This window comes from Zootermopsis nevadensis, unplaced genomic scaffold, assembly GCF_977971745.1.
Source record: "Zootermopsis nevadensis isolate Lab colony 2312 unplaced genomic scaffold, Znev_1.0 Znev_ptg000059l, whole genome shotgun sequence".
Lineage (NCBI taxonomy): Eukaryota > Metazoa > Arthropoda > Insecta > Blattodea > Termopsidae > Zootermopsis > Zootermopsis nevadensis.
The window spans coordinates 1-26,085 of record NW_028259190.1 but is presented as its reverse complement, the minus strand read 5'-3'; the positions used below and the strand labels follow the sequence as shown (position 1 = coordinate 26,085).

The 26,085-nt window shown below is 38.1% G+C and overlaps 3 protein-coding genes across 11 annotated transcripts in view; 2 read left to right on the top strand and 1 right to left on the bottom strand.

Annotated features, from left to right (window-relative positions):
• LOC110827966 (protein pellino-like) overlaps positions 1-9,270 on the top strand; it is a 28,208-nt gene extending 18,938 nt beyond the window's left edge. For 4 of the 7 annotated variants that reach the window (XM_087340005.1, XM_087340006.1, XM_087340004.1 and 1 more), the window contains exons 3-10: positions 465-594; positions 2,261-2,362; positions 3,403-3,597; positions 3,988-4,176; positions 4,701-4,799; positions 5,132-5,356; positions 6,721-6,836; positions 6,923-9,270. In XM_087340005.1, the coding sequence (XP_087196131.1) occupies positions 465-594; positions 2,261-2,362; positions 3,403-3,597; positions 3,988-4,176; positions 4,701-4,799; positions 5,132-5,356; positions 6,721-6,836; positions 6,923-7,049 (1,183 nt within the window). In that variant the 3' untranslated portion in view covers positions 7,050-9,270. Of the gene's footprint in view, positions 1-464; positions 595-2,260; positions 2,363-3,402; positions 3,598-3,987; positions 4,177-4,700; positions 4,800-5,131; positions 5,357-5,846; positions 6,085-6,720; positions 6,837-6,922 lie in introns of those variants that run through there. The other 3 variants (XR_015532475.1, XM_087340009.1, XM_087340008.1) reach the window with 3 other exon arrangements.
• A 5,328-nt stretch (positions 9,271-14,598) lies between these two features.
• On the top strand, positions 14,599-23,601 carry LOC147871299 (uncharacterized). 3 transcript variants are annotated; one of them, XM_087340017.1, is made up of 3 exons: positions 14,599-14,869; positions 18,601-18,767; positions 22,394-22,612. In XM_087340017.1, the coding sequence occupies exons 1-3, from the start codon at positions 14,832-14,834 to the stop codon at positions 22,408-22,410; spliced, it is 222 nt and encodes a 73-aa protein (XP_087196143.1). In that variant the 5' UTR covers positions 14,599-14,831; the 3' UTR covers positions 22,411-22,612. The 3 variants fall into 3 exon arrangements, with proteins under 3 accessions (XP_087196143.1, XP_087196142.1, XP_087196141.1); XM_087340016.1 differs by lacking the exon at positions 22,394-22,612 and adding an exon at positions 19,059-20,476 and having other exon boundaries at positions 14,600-14,869; XM_087340015.1 differs by lacking the exon at positions 14,599-14,869 and adding an exon at positions 22,817-23,601 and having other exon boundaries at positions 18,627-18,767; positions 22,394-22,554.
• Positions 15,780-25,881, bottom strand: LOC147871298 (E3 ubiquitin-protein ligase Topors-like). Its single transcript, XM_087340018.1, has 3 exons — positions 25,758-25,881; positions 23,597-23,749; positions 15,780-19,088 (listed from the first exon to the last, which is right to left on the bottom strand). The coding sequence occupies exons 1-3, from the start codon at positions 25,803-25,805 to the stop codon at positions 18,852-18,854; spliced, it is 438 nt and encodes a 145-aa protein (XP_087196144.1). The 5' UTR covers positions 25,806-25,881; the 3' UTR covers positions 15,780-18,851.
• Between the last annotated feature and the right edge of the window lie 204 nt (positions 25,882-26,085).

The window sequence follows — 26,085 nt, the reverse complement described above, 5'->3', positions numbered from 1 at the left end:
GTGTCCGAATTTTGATGAAATTTTGTGTGCTAGAAGCTGATCCTTAATCACTAAATGTAATTTGAATTGTATTAACCAGTGCTTGAAAGACAAGCCGTGATTTTCAGTGTCATCCTTTCCTTAACAGTTTTACGTGACTCGCCTTCAATTTAATTTTGTTCACTTTGTCAATAATTAAAGCCTGTTACGAAGGTGGCACTGTTTCATAGTTCTTACTACGCATTAGGGGTCTATTTATATAGGAACGTGAAGATAACGACACGAGCACGACACGAGACCTTGGCGATTTTTTCAGAAAATATTATTCAACGTTTATATTGACTCCGAGCTCGTCCGTTCCACGGATGAGTCTCGCCCAACTTACGTCTCCAACGATATTTTTCCTGTGATGGAATTCGTCGTTAAAGCAAGCCTTTCGTTAATCTTGTATTTCTGTTGGTAGACTTGTGTCTTGTGTGTTGCAGATATAATGGCTTCCTGCCACCGGGCGACCGAGGTCGGAGGAGAAGCAAATTTGTGTTGTACAAGAGGTCATCGGCTAACGGAGTCAAGCGGTCACAGCACTATGTCGTCAAAACACCACATTCCTCCCAGGTAGGCGTAGCCCCTCAAGCTGTAGAAAAGTTCTGAAATTGATGCTCAAAGAAGAAGAAATCGTCCCTTGATGCTCAGCTGATAGGACCGATGGATAGTTTCTGAACAGCAGTAGGAAGAAGGCTGTTCAAATTTGACTTTGGAATATTTAGAAAATTCCGGATCCACGGTTATCCACAAAAATATTGTCTATAGAGTCCAGGGGTTTCCCCACCAAATATGCCGTAGTGCCTTAGGTTTAGAAAAGAATCGACCTACACCGTATAGCTTGTTATTTAATTTAAATTTCATGCACGCTGAGTCCTGTGATCGTATTTAGTAATTTTTTTGCAAAACTATGTCCGAAATATCGGGTTTCCATTTTATGAGGCTGCGGTCGTGCTTGTATTGCGTGGTCGGCCGGCGTCCCGTTGATGCGGGCGGGAGTTGTGCGCGATCTTCCGGTGGGTGACCGGCGAATCAGTTTCGGTGCCGCTAGTAACAGCGAACTGCGAATATTTCTCGTCACTAATACATGTTATTACGTTAATTGTTCTTACCTTAAATCATAAAAGATGCTCAAAGTGACTTCCTTATGCTCGTAGGCAACTTCACATCTCGTTAACTTGTTTCGAAATACTCGGCGAAGCTCTTCTTGGGACTTCGTTTCTGTGGACGTAGTCTCACAAGGGTGTGAATACTTTTCTAGGAATCTCTTCACCAAGATTCTTTATGTCATAGTTTGGTGCATGATTGAACCTTCGTTTATTTATCGAAGTTTTATAAACGTTGTGTGAGAGGATGAATATAAATAAGGGAGCGTTTGTCGGCTACTTAAAGTCCTCGTGGATTCGCGGATTTACTGAGGAAAATTGTGAAACACATCGGGACGACAGGAATTGAACTCGAGATCACATTACACACATTAACACATTAACATTGTTCTAATTTAAGTCTGTCTGAAACGTCGGAGAGTATTTACCAGACTACTTGGTGCAACGTCCCACAAGACAGTCATTTTCATTCTCGTTGTCGCGAGAACCTCTTATCTAACAAAATGGGTTTGGTTTTAGTTTTCAGAAAATGAATTTCATTGCCTTGTTCCAAAATACTGTTATCTGGCGTGTATTACTCAAAATGAGTCAAATAAGCAAGAGTCGTTTGAAGGGAAACATAACCAGTTTGGTTAAGTATAAATAGTATTATATTTTTTAAAATTCATTTCATTTTACAATTAAAAGTGTAACTTAACGAGATATTTCTGAATTCTAGACACTGATGTCACTGGTTCGTTATTACTGCCCCCTAAAATCAATTTCGTATCTTAAGACAATCAGTTTAATTAATAAACTGTGTTGTTCTTGTCTCAATTGTTTCCCATTCATCACAAGTCCTCTGTGTCTGCGCAAACCTTGCATTCCTTTAGCATCGATCATATTTCGTATTCAGATGTAGTCTTTTTCAAACTCTCGAAACATGCAAAAGCCTGCTTTAAAACTTGGGTGGGTTTCCCTTATTTCACGCGAATTAAGATAATGTTTGACATTTGGAATTTACAGATTTAATTGGGCAGAATCGATCTTGAGAAGCTGATGACGACTCTTAATATATGTTTCATCATCATCTTCCTATCTTCGCACAGGTCATCTCTTCATGTCGTAAATTGTATCGAGTTCTTTGTTTCCAGGCAATCCTCGACGTGGAACAACACTCCATATCCTACACATTATCGAAAAACGAAGCTGTCATCGTCGAATACATGCCTGATGAAGAGAAGGACATGTTCCAGGTGAGATATGATCTTTCGCTGCGTCCACAGATTCACAGATCGCACGTGCACTTGACAAAATACTCTTGCCATGTTGTACTCATCGATGTTGTCTTCTGGTAGACGTTTCAGAGGTGCTTGCTGCATGTACCATCAGGGCTGAACGCCATCATCACACCGTGAGAACGTCAGATCTCGACACGTCTCACGCCTGGATTTGTACTTTCTGTGATGGACTTCGCGTGTCATTGCCTCCCATCACTTATGATAACGCCACATCTCGCGTATTGACTAAAAACATGTTTGCAGATGCTCGTGTTTTGTGTTTTTGGTTGGACTGAGTTTAGTTTTCGAGCAGTGTTGTTCGTTGTCACCCATGGGATTAACTGTCTTGTACTATTATGTTAAGGAAAGCAGAGGCACTTTTAAGTTCATTAGACACTACTAAGGAAGTTGGTCTACACGTATACGTCTTGTCGCCAGATTGCAGGATACCGAGAACGAATAAATTTGGGCAGTGCTTGGTGCCATGCAGTCAAGGACTGTTTTGTCTTTCCAAATGCTGTCTAAACACAAAAATAAATGTAATCTTACGTATTTTGTGTGGGTGTCAAACTTTGCCTTTCACATTAAGAGAAAAGAACAACTGATTGGAGATCTCAGAAGACTGAAGAGAATATTTGGACCTAATTGGGATGAAGTGACTGTAGAAAAATACTTAATTAGGTGCTTCATAATTTATATTCTTCGCTAAATATTAGAATGGCCAATCGAGGATGATGAACTGGGTGTGGCGTGCGTCGCTTTCAAAGCCTGAAGGAATGAGGTCACTCAGAACAGCGAGACATGGATGGGAGGATAATATTAAAATGGATCTTTGGAAATAGTGTGAGAATGTGTGGGGAAAGATGTGCAGTTGTAGTGAAAATTTGAGCACGAGATTTAAATTCCTTTGAATTTGATGTTTTCTGAACACTGTCGACGTCAGATTGTGTTGTGCTGTTACACTTGTTATGAATGTTTACAGATTTCTGTCATCAACTTTGTGTTCGTTTCTGCAGATCGGCCGGTCGTCGGAGTCGCCCATCGACTTCGTGGTAATGGATACAATTGCGGGAGACAAGGTCGGCGAGAACAAGTTGTTGAGAAGCACGGTGTCTCGGTTTGCATGTCGCATCCTTTGTGACCGCTCCAACCCACGAGTAGCGCGGATCTATGGTGCGGGCTTCGACTCTTCGCGGAACATCTTCCTTGGGGTGAGTGGAAGTGCTTGGTGCAAAGAGAAAAAAGGAAATTTGATTTTACCAGACTTCAATGTCCCCATGCTCAATATACAATGCTATGGAATAGATAAGTTGAGAGACGTTGCGGTAAGATTCGAAGATAATATTAAAATGGATCTTGGTTGTATGTTGCGGAAACGTGACTACATGGATCTTGATTCTGAAGGTGGTCCAATAGCAGGTTTTGTGAGCACGGTGATGAACATTCGGGTTTCACAAAAAAACATTTCATATCATCTGCTCAAGGAAGAGAGAGAGGATGTAATGTGTACCTGTCGGTGTTCGTGCATTGGAAATGGCTGCAGAGAGCTGTATTACCGACTGAACTAACGAGTGTATGTAACCGTGAACTGTTATGTGCAGGAGAAGGCGACGAAATGGCAGGACAGTCGCGAGATCGACGGCCTGACGACTAACGGCGTCCTCATCCTGCACCCGGGGGGATCTTTCTGCGGTGGCGAGGTGAAACCCAGTCTGTGGCGAGAGGTGTCTGTCGGGGGCAGCTTGTTCTCCCTGCGGGACCCCCGATCCGCCCAGCAGAAAGGAGTGGTGGTGAGTGTGAATACCGCCAACGCGACTGTTTCGGTTATAGCGGGCTACCGGGTCTACAATTTATGAGGCTGCGGTCGTGCTTGCATTGCGTGGTCGGCCGGCGTCCCGTTGATGCGGGCAGGAGTTTTCCGCGTTTGGGTGACCGGTGAATCAGTTTCAGTGCCGCTAGTAACAGCGAACTACAAATATTTCTCGTCACTAATACATGTTATTACGTTAATTGTTCTTACCTTAAATCACAAAAGATGTTCAAGTTCAAAGTGACTTACTTGGGCAAATCGGAGCGCACAGCTCGTACCTCACCTCTGCTTACTGCAGAAGTCGAGAAAGCACGGAGCTTTGCCTACATATATTACTTTGTGGTGTAATACTTAGGAACAGAACAGGAGAAACTTCGAGGTTCCCGAAGAAATCTAAAGATGGATTCTTTTAAGATCACAGTTTGCTTTTACGCTGCATCAGAAGACAGTAGGAACAGCTTTATGAAAGTTAGACCACGAAACAGGTTCGTATGTGTGTTTCAGCTTGATGACGAGACGAATGTTCTTCAGGACGGAACTCTCATTGATCTCTGCGGTGCGACGTTACTCTGGCGGTCACATGAAGGACTGGAGAAATCACCGGTGAGTAAGATGGAACCCGTGTGTTTGTTCGTAGGAGAGTCGACGTTTTGAAACGAAAGTTCGAAACTTAATGAATACGTACTTTGATTTTCCTCCTGTACGTCACTTCCAGAGGCTGTATTGCATCTGTGTTTGAAGATCTTGTTATTGTCCATTGAATGTTTGATTGTCATAATATTTGGTGATGGAAATTGGTTTTTAGAACTAAATAATCACAACATTTATGGATGTTTAGTGGTATTAAATTTTAACGGTTAATAAAGCGTAGTAATAACGAACAGTGTGAAGATTGACTGAGAAGATTTAAAAACTAAGCTACTCGTTTGTTGTAGACAAAGCATCACTTGGAGACTCTGGTAGGCGAGTTGAATGCCGGACGACCCCAGCGCCCTGTGGGACTAAACACGCTGGTGATTCCACGCAAGTTAACTCCGAGTGATGAAACGGGGAATGAAAGGCGGCCGTACCTGTACCTGAAGTGTGGTCATGTCCAGGGTCACCACGACTGGGGACAGGATAAAGGCTCGAAGGACAGGCGTTGTCCAGCGTGTTTAAAGGTACTGCAGTGTAAATCCAGTACTGAAAGATGAGCTGTGTAGAACAAAGTGGTCTTCTGGCCTGTGATTTATTTCTTAAAGAAAGAAATTCATTTCTGCAAATAATGAACGTTGCTTATTTATGAAAATAGAGTTCACAGCTGTTACTTGCAGTTATTTTAAATATGATTCCACTGTTAAAATCAGCCATATTTTCCTTCTTCTGTACATTACAGCTTAACATATTATGCTTTAATTATTGTGGCTTTCTAAAAGTGACAATACTAAAAACTTAGGTGAATAAAAATGAGTAAGTATTTTTCATATCAATAAAGTTCTGATAAGACGAGTAGTCACATACGGACGTGAAGCCTGGACATTGACTAGCTTTGACGAGCAACAACTTAGAATATTAGAACGCAAAATATTACGGAAAATCTATGGTCCAGTACAGAATAGTGATGGCTCCTGGAGAATTAGGATGAATCATGAACTAGATTGTATCATACAGGGAGCAGATGTCGTGAGGCTGATGAAAAGCAAAAGGTTAGCCTCGCTTGGCCACGTTGCAAGAATGGAATGGAGACCGATGGGAAGAAGGATGAGAGGGAGTCACGGAAACGATGGATAGACGACGTGGAGGAGGATGTGAGGACGATGGGAGTGAGTGAATGGAGAAGGATTGTGAATGATAGGACAGAATGGAAAAAACTCGTCGAACAAGCTAAGACCCACATTGGGTTATAACGGTACAATAAGAATAAGAAGTATTTTTCATACTTTTGTTTAGTTGGCAGTTTCCTTTTTTCAAAGGTAAATTCTGAGTTCTCCTAAACATATGCTGCAATAGTTCCGCACAACCACAAAGCAATCCTCTGAAATTGATATGTCATCATTGAATAATCTGATTCAACCCATCACTTGTGGCATTTGAATGGCTGAAGTTAGGAAACTGGGAATTATTACCAGATACACAGTGCAGCATCAGTTTTCAGGAACCTGCCACTTCGTTAAATTGAATTGCTACCATCCTCGGCTTTTGAAACTATTTGATTTCCCATAAAAAGCAACATTGCTTTCACCGCTCTGGCCAAACAGCTGTACCACGTCTCTTGTTTTAATTTAAAAGTAGAAGTTTTCAAATGGTTAACACACTTGTGCTCATAACTGCGGAGGCTTTTCAATAAGATACAGGATAATAAAATTAAATTGCTTTGACCTGGAGGAAAATGGACCAAATGAGTAGCTGTAATGTGTAGACAGTTTCTATCTTCTGGACTTACGTGGTTTATTTTTTGTATCTTATGCAGTAGGCTCTTATTATTGTTTTCATTAGTCTAAAGATCGCTGTGCATGCATTTGTTCAAATAATTTTTTATTTCCAGATGGGGCCCGTAGTAAAACTGTGCATGGGAATTGAACCGGCATTTTACGTAGATGCCGGACCTCCGACATTTGCTTTCAGCCCTTGTGGCCACATGGCCACGGAGAAAACTGTGAAGTAAGTAGAATTCCTCTAGATTTTTAAGAATACATTGAAGTTTTAATTCATTAACTGATTATGTAACCATTAAAATTTCTCACCAGATATTGGGCCAATGTTGCGATTCCTCACAGCACCAACAGCTTTGACGCAGTATGCCCCTTCTGCGCCACGCTGTTGGTTGATTATCCGGGCTACGTCCGCCTTATCTTCCAGGATAATGTGGATTAAAAACCTACTTATGTTGCCGATTTGTTTGGTATTTGAACAGTTTTAATTTATTGCGTAATCTGGCGTCACCAGTCCAGAAGAAATTGCATTGGAATGAAAACTTTTACGTTGATTTGAAGGGGAAGCTAACATTATGGTGCCTTATTTTTGTTTTTATAAAAATATATACTGTATATAATTTCACAATTTAACTTTCGTGTAGAAAAGGAAATTAAAAGTGTTTAAGTTATTTATTACTTTTGAAAGATTTTCATTCAATCACGATTGAATTGATAAGACTGTTTAGATGTTAAGTAAGAAGAACAACAACATTAGGTAAACAAATTATAACCAAAATATAAACGTTTTTACAAAAGCAGTTGAGGGCAGTCTGCAGTGGGAATCAGGGATGAACGTACATCTCAGTTGTAGATGAGATGATCCCATACCAGGTGGATGTTTTGTGTTGGTGGTACGTTGTGGAGTACTTTGTATTTTTTCCCCAGTCTTCAAGGAAGGTGTAATCTCAGTTGGGTACTTTGGGAGTGCAAATTAACGATATATCGGTAAGCATCCGAAGACATTTTGTCTGTATGAAAATTCATCTACATACAGATCCAGAATCATAAAATCGAAAAAGCTTTAATTCCTAGGTTTTCCGGACGAGGGGTCCGGTACTTTATCTCTGTTAGGCACGGAACATTTTAGATCTTAGACTTTGTTCGATCACGCATTCCTTCAGAAAGTACAATAAATTAATATATCAGTGACTGTGCCCCATATATACAGTGAAACCTCTATCCATCGTTCCCCGAACTATCGTTTTTTCCGGATGCATCGTCCGTTTTGTTCGGTCCCGGATACATCCCATATAAAATAATGTTACATTTTCCCGCTTCTATCGTTCCTCGAACTATCGTTCAAAAATCCTAGTCCCGGCCCACAATTTTCCCGCAATGATCGTTTCTGAGAAATTATAACGAAATTTACGCGATGTTTTTAGAATTTAAAATGCTGGGTTTTGAGATAAATGAATACCGAAAGACGCACAATGTTTTTGGAATACGCAGTAGCGGTAACCTGTTATGTCGCCCAGCCAGCACAGATTCTTTTGGAATGAGGGGTGATAGTTGGAGAGAATGGCGGTGCCCATTGTCAGAAATTTGATGAGTTTAATTAGGGTGCACTCATATTTCGTTCCAGCGATGCCAGATGGCATGTGCACTGTGAATTTCTTCACAAATGCTTTTATTATAAGTACAAAGGAAAGGCGGGCGACACTTTTCATTCTTCTGGTTCATCTCCTGTCTTCTACAGCTACGTTTCGTTGAGTTCGGCAGTAATAGTATTTCCATTCTTCCTGTTATTGTCCGCGAAGGGGGCGGGAGCGAAGAGGAAGATGATGAATGCGAGCCCGAAGCTGTGCCGAGTTTTGCCGAAGCGCACGCTGCATTGGCGAAAGTGAAGTCGTTCTTTTATGCGCATAATATTAGTGAACTTGACGAGGAAAACATTTTGAACGTGGAAAGAGCTCTGTTTGGCCCAAAACGTAAAGTTTCGACAAACCAGTTGTCCATTAAAGACTTTTTTTGGTAAAAAGAAGTAACTTTGAAACAGAAACATTGTTTTTTTTTTAAAATTTTTAATGCTTTCATAGTTTTTATTTCCCACCCCCGCCAAAAACGATGCATCGAGGTTTCACTGTACATATATAGAAAGTAGAATTGGGGTCGGACAAAGTACAGACTCACGTCGGCACACCAAGACCAAGTATTTGATCTTTGCACTTCATTCCCAAGTGTGATTAAGGAATTAAAATTTTAGGTTTTTTGTTTAAAATTGTTTTTACTCTACTTCCTTGTTCTAATTGTTGGTCCACCTGTTTATTATGATTATTTTAATTACTATATTTTGTCTGGCACATCTCAAACTGTAAAGCTCGTGCTTTGCAGACACGTTCTTTCATTTGTGACATATTTTGGTGTTTTATTGCTACATTAAACACATTTATTTTTAAAGTACATCTAGAATTGAATTCTTAAATAAATACAAAGTGGCTTTCCTGATCAGTGAATTATGAAACCCAAAATTTGCTGGACAGCAGAAGATTAGGTTTGTACGTGCCAAAGTTGGGTTTGGTTCTTGTGAACTGTTGAGGGTAGTGTACGAGGTTTTGATTATAGTGAGTTTGTGTTTATGTCGAGACGTGGAGTTCTGTAATAAATGGTTTAGTTGTAATGAACTTTGTATTATATTATATTTTAATCCTATTTGTTATGTTGTCTGTGTAGTCTGGTATAAGGCGCGAAGCATATTCTGGATTAAGAGAATTTGGTGCCACATGATTGTGGACACCGGGAAGAAAACGCAGCGTTTGATGCAATTAAGTAAGAGTCCTTATTGACAGACTTATATTAGGCCTATGTTTACTAAGACAAAAAATCCTGCTTTGTACTGAAACCAAAGGCTCAGAAAAGTTTACCACTGGTCTCTATCTTAACCAGTATTTGTTCATTATTTTATTAAGCTTAGCCCTCATTTAATCAACTAGTAAAATTACCCTCCAACTTTAGCGGTGGAGATGGAAGTTGTATGTTTCATCGAAACGTCAGTATATACTTAAAAGTCCACGCGGGCGTTACAGACCACGGGACCGAAATCAATGACAAAGTCTGTTTTATTTTTAAACAGCAGAGTGATTCATCGCACTCTGTGGTCCGCAAACCCCGGTGTAAGACGGGTACAATCTTCTGTACAGAACGCAATAAATGAACGGGTTCACATAAAGTAACGCATAAACCGCGAATTAGGCCTATTAATGTCTTCATTCTTACAGAGTAAAGGTTTCGGTGGCTTTGACTTAGCCGCAAAAAAAGATTTTTATTGCAGGTGATTCTGCATGCGCATTAATGCAATTTATTTATTTATTTAAAGTTTAGAAAAAAGTCAACTGAAAATAAAACAATTTTTTTTTCATGCTGAAAACACATGAGCAATCTTCTTCAATTGCTTTTCTTGTTTCAAAAGCTGAAATAGTATTCTTATTCATTGAAAATAAAATATTGATTCTGAAAATTAATGAGTATTCTGTATTCAGCTCCGGTTTTAACACTCCACAACCACCCGGAATTGTTGAAACAAAAAAGTGAACAACATACGTATCAGGTTATAATAGGACGCGATATTTTTCAAAGCGGGGATAATGGAGCAAATTGGACACACACTTCATCTTTCTCATCGAACAAAGGAAATCGACGAGCTATGAATGAAATTTAATAATAATTTCCGCATATTCGTTTGTATGTTCTACGACCAACAGGAAAGTACACGCACTTTTCTCTACTGAATTGTTTTCCTGTTATTAATGACGTTTTTGGGATGAGAATGGAAACCCCCGAGAGAAAACGAGACAATGAAACAAAAATGTGTTGTCATCAGGGTAGAAAAACAAAACAAGCCGCAAAGCCGTCGAGAGATGCAAAAGGCATTTATCATTTTTCAATCTGATCTCTGGCTGTATGCATTGCATTCGAACACGGAGACCACGGAAAACTTTCGGTCGCAATAGAGACATTTACATGCTGTAACATCATAACACAACTTTACTCCAGAAAGTTTAATCGTGACGTCTGAACAAAAGATCCTAACGATGAAAGTTAAATGGCAGTGGTTATGTTAAAATTACAAGCCAATTTGTTCTGAAAACTTTTGTCTGGAATTCACAGCGACAAATGCCGAATGAGTGAATGATTTTTACTTTTTAAAGTCCCCTACATACGTAAGAAATTCCATACACGTGCCTTCGCAGTTCAGTTGCACCTGGTAATGTGTCATTATTATTATTATTTAGTGTTCTGTCTGACGACAGGTCCATATGAACAGGATCCTTCCATCCTTTTCTCGGACTGGGACCTGTTCATATACGTTCTTGGCAGATGATCCAGAAGTGGTTTGCCATTGCCTTCTTCTATGTGTGAATGGAGTAATTGTTGGGATGCCACGGAGGAAAACTCCGTGTTGCCTAGACCATGGCCTTGCCCAACACAAGTTATAAATTCGGGCACCGCCGGGAATCGAACCCGAGACCCCAGGATTACAAGTCCAGCGTTCTAACCGCTAGACCACCGTGGCTAATGTGTCATTATGAATACAAAATTTTTAATATCTAGTGAAATGCCTAAACCCAAAATAAAAAATGCATTTTTCAGAGTGTTATTGGATAATTTAATTCAGGATAGGAACAGATAAAAGTGTTTCCTAACTAAAGTCTATATAGGCCCACGAAACTTTTAAGATGTTACATAACCTGATTTTTATGAGAAAAGTTATGCCGATGCCGCCTTTTACAAGGATCCACAAATCGAAGAAAAGAATTTGCTAACAACGTCACATCACGTTTTATTTGTGGCATATCCGATGAAGAAGTGAAGGGAAAGGGAGGTAAAGTTGAAATTATTAAATTAAAATATAAAAGTTCAATTTTGGAGTTGGAACAACAGAATCCAATTTATCAGCTGAGGAAGTAAGAGTTGGCTGATACAGATTTAATTAAATGTTGGTTCCATACAGAGTATTTTTTTGTGTTTGTGGCTTATTATTTCAAAGGTGTGGTCAGAAAATCGTGCATCATTTAAATCAGTACAAATAAACCAAACTGCGGAACAAGAAACAAATGCAGAAATTCTATACCTTGCCCATGTGGTTTAGTCCACATTTGACATGAGTATCAGTGTACAAGTAACTTCGATTTATCCTATTTTCAAAACAACCTATAGTAAGCATAATTATTTGGCTTTGATACATAATTGTGGGGTTTCTTCAATTAATCAGTGTCGTTAAATAACTCCTCAATCAATTTACTTTATTTCTATCTTCAGTTTCACTGAGTTCAAGAGAAAAAGTTAACTGACTATTTCTTACCTGAGGGGCCTTTTTCTACAGAACTTACATTTTCAAGTACTAAAGTGTTGTAGCAACATTATCCTTTATTGTTCCATAATTTCTTTAAAGAACCATTTGCTTTGTGAGATTACTGAGAGCTGCTAATGAAGAAACAGAAAATTGCACTGCAATATAAAATAACTCAATGAGAACCAAATGATTGTCTGATATAAACTGGTTAAATTTCAAAATATAACTGAGATGCACTGGCCTTCCCTATATCTTCAAGACACCAAAGACATCATTCATGCAAACTCGGAAAATCGATTTCTGAATGTGAAATGATAACATTCATCATTCATTTTCAATTCAAGGAATCAGGCAGTTGCTGAAGACAACTTCTCCTTATATCTTAACATTAGTACCAACCGTAAAAAATACGGGTTTCAACTAACAGTTAAGGGTTGACGGTAAATCATTTATATATATATATATATATATGTATTGTGAAATGCTTAGGGATAATTCATAAACATCGATAAAAACAACTATTATTTATCTTATGATAACACCATTCGAGATGAGAATATTGTAGTTGTCAACATGCCCTGGTCCTACGGTACCCTAACTTCCATAGTACTAAAGAAATTAAACTTTAGTTCCGAAAATAATAATATATTGGCGCGTATCAAAATAAAAGGAAATACTTAAGAGTATTATCTACCCCCTATAAATATTAATTTGCCAAGGGCTTTCAAAATTACTAATATAAAAGCTACGACACGCGTCACACACTTCAAATACAATTTCAAATGCAATTACCAGATCGCAGAATAACCCACTTGCGACACCCAATACTCTGTTTAGCAACATGGCACACCTGCCACAATATAAGGTATTGTGCTGCGCCCTATGAGCGATTTACAAGTAAACACAACCCAGTCGGTAAGAAGGTAAACTACTCTTCAGCCTTCACACTGCCACCTCTGTTTCTTGACCGCCATACACAACATACACCCGGAACAATTTTGGAACACTGATATTGTAGGTAATGTATTTGAGGAAAATGATCCATATTTGGGGAAAAATTACTATGTTTATAATAATTTTCACGTAACGACACTAATATCAACACTGATATGTTCTAACACAAGGTATTAACATTTTCCTGAAAGCAGTCAGAGATACAGGAAATGGTAAAGCCAATCTGCACGTAAGAAACAACCATCTTGTGCCACAAGAATTTCTTTTGCTAGGAAGTACGACCACACAAATGTAAGACCACTAAAAATAGTTATGACACACACACGTGTATATACAGTACTCTGAAGCTGTGAGGTACAGCATTAATTATTAGTTTTGTAGTTCAATTATGCTGTTAGTAGGTAAGACTATGTAATGTCAGATGACCAATGAAATGTTTTGAACTGATTGTGAGGTGGAAAATTATTCACCACACCTCACCTTAAGGACAGATCCGGTTCTCAAAATGTAGTGTAAATTTATAACATCAGACGAAGTCCAAAAGCCCAAGTGTCCAGATTATAGAATTGTTTGTTCTGTAGTTTATTTAATAATGTTGTGAGTAGCTCGGACTATACAGCATCAGTTTACAAGTAATTAAATTGAAAGTATATGGAAGGCATAATTTCAGGTACTATCCCAGCATTTACCTGGAAAGACTGAGGAAAACCAAACAAAACCTCATAGCCAGTCTCTGGGCCCTCCCACCAGGCCACATTAGAATGAGATAATCTCATGTGTAAGCACATTATTAATAAAGCTTTACCATAGATTATTATCTGCAGGACTGTTTTTGGCTTTGATCTTACATGAAAGAATCCAAAATCCAGCATATTTTATTATCTTTCAGTACAGTACAAAAGAGAACACCCTTTTTTACTTGTGGCTTGACATTTCATCAGTATTTTCACTAATCATGGCTGAGTGGTTAAAACTTAATTCACTTTTCTTGTGGGGAGGTTCAAATCTTGGCCCAGAGACTTGACTATGCTGAGATTTTTCATTATTTTCTTTAGTTTTTTGCAGTTGGGTGCCAGAATAATATCTTAATTAAGCCACAGCCACTTCCTTACAGTAAATCCAATTACATTTTTGTAACAGTACAAATAAGTAGGTAATTACATACACAGGGTCAATCCTAGTAGCTGTTGACCCACACCAGGTTCTTCCTTTTTACCGTATCGGCAATTTCATCGAAACGGCACATTCTTTTTCTAGTGTTCACACGTTTCGCTTTAGTTACCGTATTGCGACGCACTCGCTCCGAAGATGGACTTTAATACGTTTCTCCTTATGTACTGGTATCGTCGTCGTCATAGTATCGATAGGAGAGATAGGCCTCGTTGGGGATCCTATCACACACAGATGTGCCAACTTAGGAGAGATGAATTGAAATTTTTCAATTATTTTCGAATGTCGATGTCTACTTTTGATTACCTGTTAAGATCAGTGGAAGGTGATTTGACAAAACAAAACACAACTATGAGAAGAAGCAAGAAAAATTAGCCATATGCCATATACAAGTGCGCTCTACCGACTGGTCGGCAGCCTCGGGAAGCTTTCCTCTACGGAAGGAAAACCGAATTGTCTGAACGCACTCCATTACAATAAATGCGCTACTGGCGACCGATTCGCTTTTGTTACCGCATCGCCTCTTTCGGTTTCCATTGACAAAACCGAATGTCATCGGCGACCGACTCGGTGATTTTACCGTACACGGTCGACAGCCGTTTCGTGTGAACATTCACATATAACGTGCATTGCAACTGTGATGTACGGTAAAATAATCGATTCGAGAAAACGGCCGATTCGGTGTCGTGTGAACGGGCCCCAGAGGACTGCAAGTTGGGTGAGCTTCCTCCTCGTTTATTTGCCATCGGAGACAGCTGCATCACTGACATGGAACGGTTTCAGCAGAACCAGTGTGCTGTTATAAGGTGTGTGTGTTTTAACCTTTTAAAGCTGCTTTAGCAATAAATAACTCTTCATTTTGTTTTATGGGTTTCATAAGATTCTCACTGTAAATGGATTATTTACTTCAGTACTCTGAATCAGTTGATCTTTGTAATGGAAAAATCATGAATCTCTTTACTGTGTAATTTTCTCCAGCCTTTTGTTTCTTGTAACAGACCGGGTTTCACACTCAAATAAAACAAGACATAACTTATTGTTATGTATTTTAATCTTAAGTCCTTAGGTAGGAGATGATGAAAGATTCTGAAGTGAACATTACTCAAATTTAATATGCTCTAAACTTTTTATTAATATAATTTGGACTTGTGACTGTCATTTTGCTAATATTTGATCGTTACTGTATTTGTAAAGGATGTATGTCATGTTTCATGAAAATCTATCACATTTCAAAAGTAGACGGGACTAACCACACACGCACACATGATCTCGGAGAAATGAAAGGAAAGCTAACAGTAGGATATTGCAATACAAAGACCCCTTTTCAGAAGTTGACAGTAATACACCTTAAAAAGAAATTTCCCTCCTTTTATGGAACCTGAAGTTTAATTACTGTGCTCGCATGATCCCAGCATTCAATAATTTTAATTGTATTAATGTATGTTCATTCTTCCAAGCAATTTCCTCCATTCAAATTTATGACTGAAATTTTGTATGCATTTCTCGTCTCTCCAATGTACACTAAATGTCCCAAGGACTTGATGTGAGAGATCAGCTCTTTCACATTTCCTGGATACAGGAAAATTAAGCAAGATGTTCTGGAAACTGCTAGGTATCATAATCAGGTACAAAGCCCGGCCATCTGAAATCAAGGTGGATTTGGAACGTACACCTGCAATATAAAGGAAAGTGGAAGGAAAACAACCACAGAAAGTATGACTGAGCTAACTAAAGTACATTTTTCCAATAAGATTCTTACAATATAAGGCAAGTGACGAGGTATCTTGTGTTTTACAAGTATAACAAAGGTCAGATGGTCTATAGGATTACTTCTACACTTAAAATGATGCTTCAAAATATATATTATAAATATACATTTCTAAAAAGGAGGATTTTAATGTCATATTTATTCTAATTTTTAATTAACAGATAAGGTGTTAAAACGAGTATTAATTTGAAATGTTATTTAAGTTTGAGAACAATTTTTAGATTGTATTTTTATAAAAATTGCTTCAACTTTTTGATGTTACAGAGTAAAGATTGTCACTAGAGACCAAAACTCAATGAGGTAAATTTTACTCTAGCTCTTGAAAACAAATGACTGTTCGTTGCAGCTGTTGCGAAACATTCTAGACTTCAGAGACATTTGTAGAACCACGTAATAAATGGGAATGAAAAGTTTGCATATACTAATAAATGCGCGGTATAGACGGTGTTCTCTGAAGAAGAATGTAAATTTATTGATTATATAACCAGAACCAGTAATATGCACTACGGTATCTCATGGAAGGAAGTTGTGGAATTGACAAATAAATTTGTAAAAGAAACGTCAAGGAATTATCCCAAATCATGAGACATGAATGGGCACGCACGTAAACAATTGTTCATTGATTTTATAAAGCACAACCCCCAAGTAGTTAGTCTTGATAGGGCCACAGCTTCCCTGTACTGATATTTCTGAGTGCATTTCAAAATTCATACGTCGAACGATTCACCACTGGGCATGCACGTAACTTCTCGTCAAATTAGCGAAGTTTATTGAATTCATAATTATTTTGTTCGCCGTGTGACACCCACTGAAGATGAATTCATGTGTTGACTGCAGTGATAACCAGACACTGGACAGATGTGTCTCAGACTCTTTAAAAATAAACTACAATGCAGCATTAAGCAATTGGTAGCTTCCTAATTCAGGAGAACCAACATCATTCTAAAATGGTGGTCATTTGATTGGCGTGGCACATGTAACTTCTTTCAGTCCTTGTAACGTCCAGTCTAGATTCTGTCTTTGGTTTGTGGCCTGTCAATGCTGATAGTTTTAGAGATGATAAATATTTTAGTTCTTTTGAAAGAGACATGCGTGCACCAGGAACCCACCAATCACCTGATACACACATAAACAAGTCACTTCATCCATCAGAGACTGGTCAGCAGATTGTCCCACCGTTATAAAAGCCTTCAACAAGCAAAACAACCAAAATTCCTCCAAAACCTCTATTCCTAAAGCATAATCGAGAAAGGCTACAAATTAGATAGGTCGACGGTTTTAACGGAAAATGCCAGAAAAAATTAAACTGAAGGATTACAGACTGGAAAAATTTATCGAATGTCGCTTCATAAATGAAGGTTGTAAAAAAATTATTTTGAGGAAAATCAAAACAAACAAAGACATAGAGAAATGATGTTGAACCAAATTTTGTCAGATGAGTAACTTTTAGCATCAATGAATCTCGGCCTATATGTCGGCATCGGAATGAACGAGAAGCTATAGCAGATGCTTTCCTGAAGACAGAATTTCCTTTATCGAGCATAGATGGATGAGAGGAGGAGATGGAAGAATATCAACAGTGAAGAGGGGAAGACAGAAATACCGAAGACTGAACAACGAACTGAGAAGAGAAACAGACAAGGCGAGAGAAGATTACATCAATGAAGTATGTGATGAGATAATGACACTCCAGAGAATTGGCAGATACGATTTGATGTATGCAAAGGCGAAAGAACTAGGATGGAAAGAGAACACCAGAATTCGAACACAGGAAATAGAAGACCCATCAGGAAAGACAGTCAGTGACCAGAATGAAGTTAAAGCTCTATGGCAAGGCCAATCGACTGGATGAGATGGAGATAGTGAATTTGCTAAGCTGCATTTTGGTGCTTAGTACATTCGACATGAAAACTCCATAGATCGGTACTTCCAGCCATCTGAAAGAACACAGCCCAAGGTACAAGGGTTTTCTCTATAATGAGTAAATATTTTTACAGTTTAATTTAAAATAGTCATTTATCAAAAAATTTGTGCCTTTCCGGGTAAAAGTTAAAAATGTAAAGTTACAATTTAAATCCCTCGGCAGAAAACACTGTCACAAAACAAGAATGACCATTTTATATGCAAAATAAAAGTGTCTCAGTTTAAGAAGGAATTGAAGGACTTTCTTATTAAGGGGCGTTACTATTCACTAGAAGACTCTTAATGAAGAATTTTCGAATATTGGCTACTAATAATCTAATGTGTATAATGCTATATCTCCAATGGGATTATATCATAATCATTATTGTATTTTGATAATGTATAATATAGATTGACATATCCTATATCAATGTATTTTGATCTACAGAAAGTATTAATATTATTATTATTATCAGGAAGTCAATTATTTATTATTTATACTTTAAGTACGAGCACTGAATTACAGCCAGTGGTGTACGAATCCAGTCATCAGTCACGATGGCACGTGACGTGACGAATGGATGCCTGAAAAATGCATAATAAAATTCCCTTGTCAACATGCGACAATTTCGTGTCTTATGTATAGTTCGACATTGTACAGCCACACGAGGAAGTTTCAAAACACAATAACTGTGAACCTTTAAACTAAATATTCGCTCACTTGAGGAACTTATTTCAGTCCTCAGTTGACTTTTGGGAGTGATAAATTTATTAAACTATAGCTACATATAAAACAGTGCATCGACCTTAGTCGTCTGAAGAGTCGACAAATAAAGACATGATCCTCTTTCATTTTTTTGGTTTCAGCACACGTTCCTCGGAATCGGAATCGTCTTTTACCATCTTCAAACAGACGCCGACTTGGTCAAACGTTTCTGCAGTCTGTCATGGCTACTGCCATCACCATTTGCAGCCCGCGAGATCACAACGCTACGCAGCTGTTAATGCTGAGGATGCTGTCGACCTCAGAAGAGGTAGGAGGTGTATCGTAGCTCTTGACTGAGTAGTCGCTCTCCTGCTTTGTACCTGTATTTTCCATGATTCCTGTTCCTATGAGGTCAATGTCTTCTTCTGTACCGTTTGCGGCCGCCGCGCAAGGACCGGGAGGTGTAAGTGTGTTTGCTGCTAATGCTGGAAGTGTTACAAGTTGATGATAGCAATGCTGTCTGTTGCCGTTTGGAATTTTTGACATCACGTGAGCGCACCAATGAATTGGAGTCAATTTTGGAATGATCTTGGTTCCTAAGAAAATATATTTTTTGCAGAAGACGCTGTAGTTTTCCTGGCTTTGTGACCTTCAACAAACACAAAAAGTCACAAGTAATTAACTAAAGGAACAGAAACGTTATCATCATGAAACCAGCTTTACCATTAGACGTATATATATATATATATTGCCAGATTTCGAATTGTGCTGAGCTTCCTTCTTCTGAAATTTCCTAACGGAGACTGAGTTGTTTTCTGATCCGGATGACTCTGGAGAGCTTGATGATGAGAGAAACATATCTCTGTAACTGCAATCACTGGAGCCTGTGCATGTCATCTGGGTCAACTCCTGAACCAAACCACAAAACCAAATGTAATAACTGTTAAGACTAGAATGGTAAGTGGCTTGTTCCACCTGTCCTGTTAAAATAGGGCAAGGGACCAGACCCCCGGCCGAAAAGCGGATCTTTGCAATTTTTTTCACTTGCAAATGCATATCAAAGCCTAATAAGATGTTACACTATCATATCGTAAGTGCACAATAGCGCTAGGCCTAATAAAACGATATGAAATTAAAATGAATATCAGTAGTACACACATTGTGGCTCGTTTGATCTTCAATCCACACAACCAAAATTTTTTCCATGTCAGCAATAAGGCTATCTCTTTTTCTTATGACTTTAGAGTTCATTCGTGTAGCACTTTTAATTTCATTTAACACTTTCTCCTTAGCGTTCTCGATGGCACTAACAGTTTGGCGATCTAGGCTTAGCTTACGTCCTATCTCGGCCATAGACATGCCTTGTTCACGAAGTTTAATCATATCTAACTTGGCATTTAAAGTAAGAGGCTTACGACTCCTCTTTTTATCGCTACTACCCTTAGACGCCATTGTAATTACACTGTAGTACACAAAAATATTACATAAATATACAGTTTGTAATAACTTTGAAAAATTGCCAGAATACGGAGACGCGCAGCGCACAAAAGCTGTAAACAGACTGAATCAGCGACGATAAAATGGCGCTGGACGCACTTCTCTGACTCAGCTGTTGAGCGCCGTATTAGCGAATCGCCGTAAAGCGGAGCGCCGAAAAGCGGGGCCCTACTGTAGTCTTTCTCACATTTCAATAATTTATACAAATCTTATATTAAACATTTTTAAGTGCGTTGCTTGAATCCACATCTCAAGACCAAATACAGATTATGATGGAACAGAGATAATTCAGCGCACATAATCCTCCTGCAAATTTCAAACACGAAACGCGATTTTGTGTAGGCCTAAATATAGCAGCATCCGTCACCTAAACATAAGCCTAACACAAAATAAACAGAAAAATAGTGAATCTGGATTCAACCCCACCTTAATCTTTAACAGCAAAAATAACCCTTCGTAATAACACGTTTCATATTGTATTAACATAATCTTGTGTGGATTATATAAGTATTCCATTAAGTTATCTCTGTAATCATTCAATGGCTGTAGGAATGTTTCCTGAAAGACTTAAATATTCAAAAGTAAAACCACTATATAAAAAGGGTGAAAAATCCTGCATCTCTAACTTCAGACCTATTTCACCGCTGACAACATTTTCTAAAATTTTTGAGAAAGTTATGTGCAAGAGAGTAAATAATTTCTTAAACTCAAACAACATCCTTGTCGAGGAGCAATTTGGATTTAGAAAAAAATCTCTCAACAGAAAAGGCTCTATTTAGTTTTACTAATGAAATTGTATGTGCCCTTAACAATAAAATGCATGTGACCTAGCCAAGGCATTTGATTGTGTAAACCATGAAATATTACTAATGAAACTGAAATTTTATGGAATTCGAGGTATAGCAGGACAATGGTTTAAATCCTACCTAAATAATAGAAGGCTGAAAGTAGAAATTACCAATCATAATACCTATTCAGAATGGGGTATCGTAAATCACGGATCAGTTCTTGGACCCTTACTTTTGCTCATATATATATATATATATATATATATATATATATATATATATAAATGACCTCCAGGCAACTATGAACTCTATATCTGAACCCATTCTTTTTGCTGATGATACAAGTATCATTATTGCACACCAAGAATTGATCTATCATGAAAATATCATGAATGATGTCTTTGCCAACACAAACAAATGGTTTAGAGCTAACAAACTGGCACTAAATTTTGAAAAAACAAACTTCATAAAATTTGTTACTAAGCACAAGACATATCCTAGATTAAATATGGGTTTTGAAGAAAAATTAATTGTGGAAGTTGAAACAAACAAATTCATTGGCTTACAAGTCGACAGTACCTTAAATTGGAAGAAACACATTGAGTATATTATTCCCAAATTAAGCTCTGCATGCTTTGCCATGAGAACAGTCATACCACTCATGACAATAGATACTTTAAAGCTAGTTTACTTTGCTTACTTTCACTCTGTATTGTCATATGGATTAATCTTTTGGGGAAATTCAACAGACAGTAATAAAGTTTTTTACATGCAAAAGAAAATAATTAGAATAATGGCTGGTGTCAAAAGCAGGGTTTCTTGTAGAAAATTATTTCGTAAATTTAATATACTTCCACTTGCAAGTGAATTTATACTCTGCTTGCTATCATTTTTGGTGGAAAACATGGATAAATTTAAAAGAAATACAGATGTACATAATTTAAATACAAGACGTAAACATGATCTCTATGTGCCAAATGCTAACTTTACTAAATATCAGAAAGGAGTGTACTATACAGGTATCAAGTTATTTAATAATCTTCCACCAACAATTAAAAGTCTAAATTATGATATAAAGGTATTCAAGCCTGCATTGAAAGATTACCTCTTCACTCAATCCTTCTATTCTGTAAATGATTTCATCTCTGCTGAAAATGTTTAAGCTTTGTATCCATAATCTACGTATATGTAAAGCAAATTTTGTATTTATATTTAAAATTCTGAGGTTTATGTATATTAATTTGTAAAATTATTTTTCATACTTGTATTGCAGAATCTGAAATTTATGTACATTGACATGTGAAATACGTTCTTGTACTTATGTTGAAAGTTCTGAAGTGTATGTATATTGTATGAAATGACATGTTCTACAACCTTTGGTTGAGTCCTAAGAAGGATCTGTGGAATGTAAATAAACTCTACTCTACTCATAAGAAAAGATATTCTTTCATCTTACATACCTAGTCCTCTGTAAGTCCTACATCCTCTACCGCAAAATGGGGGTGGAATATAGAAGATGTATCGACGGTTTTTCATATCTCGTCTCCTTTTCACCGCTTGTCAATATTTGGTTTTCTTGATATTTTCAGGCACATTAATAAATTTATTAAACTAAATATCATTCACAGTTATAAATCTCACTGTCTGAATCTAATAAACAATGTTCCAGATTGCCTCAACAAATAATCTTGCTATCAGTCGATGCCAAACGGCAAACTAACTGAAGTTTTACTGAAGTATGTAAAGAGCCTTGCAATTCAAGACATGAAAGCGACCACTCAAAGTGACGTGTTTGTGCTTCACGCAACGAAGAAACGAACAACAATCCTGGTAAGCAGTTAACAAAATAATCTGAATAAGTCATTATAATAAAATACGTATTATACAAGTACAAGTCATACTATTTTAAGGACTTCACATAAAGTAGCATACCAAAGCGCTAAATAATGAGACCAAAATCTGTCCAAAAAAAGGCAGATATTTAAAATGAAATGCCACAATTAGGATCTGAGAAAAATAAACATAGATCAGAAGATGGCTGTCTTCTGGGTTGTAGTGCCTTGTCTGGTAGAAGTTTACCAACCTTTCACAGGTCTTTGCTGCCTCCATCATCAGTGTAATGGGTAAGCCATGTGTGTGGCATCAGTTTGAGATAAAGGAACCCCACAGTCAAGGCTCGGACCAGTGGGGAGTAGAGTCAGGATCGGCCGAGAACCAACAGGTGACGGGCAATTCTACAAGCCATGGGTTCACCACTATCCCGTCGCTGCCAACTTCTTCGTGGAGAACTATGAAAAAACAGCTCTGGAGGGGGCAACCCACAAGCCCCACTGCTGATTTTACTACGTGGATGACACGTTCGTCATCTGCCCCACGGCTCAGGCAAGCCGTTGGAGTTCTTTGACCACCTGAACAGTGTCCATGAGAATATTCAGTTTACCACAGAGAATGAAAGGGGTGGCCATCTTCCCTTCTTTCACATCCAAACTGATGGCTCAGTAGGCCATAAGGTTTATCGAAAATCTACCCACACTAACCTCTAATCTAAACTCCAAATCCCACTACCATCCTTCCAACAAACGGGCGCGTGAACATAACCTTCAACAGCATCAGCAGGCTGGGCATTCCCCTAAAAATATCCCCTTTCCTTCAGCCTCCGAAAACCACTATCTAAGGAATGGCCAGGACTAGCAGAATCTGTCCATTAGCTCATTGGCCTCAAATGATTTTATAACGAAAGCAGCGGCACTCTCAGTATCGCAACCAAACCCACTTTCGACTCTTCTGTTCATTTCAACTATTTTTAGGTTAGGAAGTAAAAGAGAATATGTACATTTGGCAGCACACAGCATGCAAACATTGCTGGACTTACCTCTGGGTCAGACGATAGCAACGTGATGACTTCGGGTGTCCTCTCATGACGAGGCTTCACATAGCCCACAATCACACAGTCATCTGATGAGTTATAACCCTCATTCGACTGTGATGGCTGATCCTCTGCATGATCACTGCTTGTGGGAAGATGCTGCAGGATGAACGTACAGAATAAAGACCAAACAACCAAACTCACTCTGCTCAGCCTCTGGCAGGAATCCCGACCAGCTAGATTTGACATATGCAGAAGTCATAGCCCTGAACAGGCTGGAAATTCCATTCTCAAGCTCCCTCAGGCAATGGACCCTGTGACTCCAAATATCGTGGAGATGGGGAGATAGTCCACTCCCAGCCATGAGGCACTCCTAAATGTTCTACTGGTTTCGTATCTTAAATTTAGCAGATTATCTCCGTTGATTTGGCGTGAGTTTTGCAACAATTGTAATTTAACCCACTTCCATTTGTCTGTCAATTTTGAGCAGTCATCTTCAAACCATAGTTTACTATGATTTATTTGTGATATCCTATATTTGCCTTGGCTGAGGTTTTGATTTCGTCCGTAATACTTTCCCAAGCGCTATTAATATCAAGATTGTCATCAGAGTTCTCTAAAGACGCAAATCTATTGGAGATTTCTACCTGGTACATCACTGAGTTTCTTCAAATCAGATCTTTCTAAATCAAACTTTTGCCATGCTTGTTTACTTACTGAGAGTCTCTGACAATATTTTGCCACTAACAGGTGATGGTCGGTATCACAGCCAGCTCCTCTGAAAGATCTGACATCTAATATACGTACTAGTGCGTTGTCTTTTGTCAGAACATGATCTGATTACGTGTAACACAATCAGCAGATGTCTAAGTATATTTATGAATAAGGCCGGGCGCACTAGTCACAGCCACTTAGATTATTTAAAGTTACAAAATTTACTACTCTGACTACATTATCGTTACCAACTTTATGTAGACTTTCCTTACGAATACCCGGTTTAAAAATGCCCTTCTCTACCTGTAGACAAACGAGTGTTAATCCGTGGGCAATAAAACCACACGGCGAAGGGCATTTAAAATGATTCTCGTCTGTCTTCTACGGTTTGTATCCGAACACCTGAAATATTAATTCTACAAAATGTGTTTTTGTACTCGAAGGATTTCCCGCACAAACTGAACGTTAACTTCCTCATAATGGATGGAATAATAAATGCTCAACGACTTCACGCACTCTTCACTTTGCGGGAATCACGGGAACTAAAGCAGTTCGTTTACAACAATTAAGACAGCATAAAAGGATTTCTATTATTGACACAGCTGCGTATCTTGTCGATTGTTGACAATTATATGAAATATGTTCTATTTTAGATTCTTTGGACAGACTTCATTGTTACATATTTAAAATACAGCGCGTGCATTTGTGGTCACATCTTCATCGTAAATATTTATCTGAGCAAAACATTTTTTCTAGTAAAACTTGTTTTGAGAGACGAACCAATATTTCATTCGCAAACTCCCTCCCCACAAAACCACACTCCTTTCATTTCGTTGTCGGTGGAAGAGTCTGGTCGCAGTGTTAAGATGATTCGTCCTCAAAGAGGTTATGAAAAGCGGGAACTTTGAAGTTCTCGAACATTAACTAATACCTTCTGGAGTGAAAGTAATAAAATTTATTAGTAAAATAAAAGCTATGGGTTACATCTCCAACTACAAAGCTAGTAATGTGGAGTAAATTTAACATGAATTAAAGTTTGTATCAAGTTTTGCTTTGAGTATGCCAAAAAATTCTACATGCAATATTATTTCTTGGTAACAATGCAAATTTTTTTTGTGATACACGAAGTCTGTAGTTAAATTACATTTATTTTATATTGCTATTAATACCTCTACTAGTAATAATTATCAGAACAACAATAGTAATAAATAAATTAATTAAATAATTAGAGTGCATCGTTAAATATTTTATTGGAAATTTGCTCTTACGTCCATATATCTTATGCATTCTGCACTGATAAGCTGATGTGGGTAGTGTTTTATCAGTACATCTTTTAGATAAACTATGAGCTTACTTGGAATCCTGATCCGAACACGATTTGCCTTGTGTGGAAACAGGTTGCATTTTCTATTAATTATACTAAACCAATGGTTGCTAGTTCTTTATTACTTACCCGTCTTCGAGAGATTATTCTGAAACATCTGAGTACTTCTTCTGACATGATGGTTGGATGAAATATAATTTCTTCTTGAATTTGCTATTTAAATGAACAGCTTCGAACTTGCACTCTTCGCTTCACTTTGCTAACTGCGAAAACTAAAGTTGTTGATTTACAATTGTTACATGTCGCAACAATGGTCATTCTCACACGTGACGTTTAATAATAATAATAATAATAATGATGATCCGTGGCGTAACAGCCCTCTGAGAGCGCTGCGACATCTATTGATTACAAGTCGAGTTACTTTAACACGTGCATGCACTACACACGAAAGATGTCG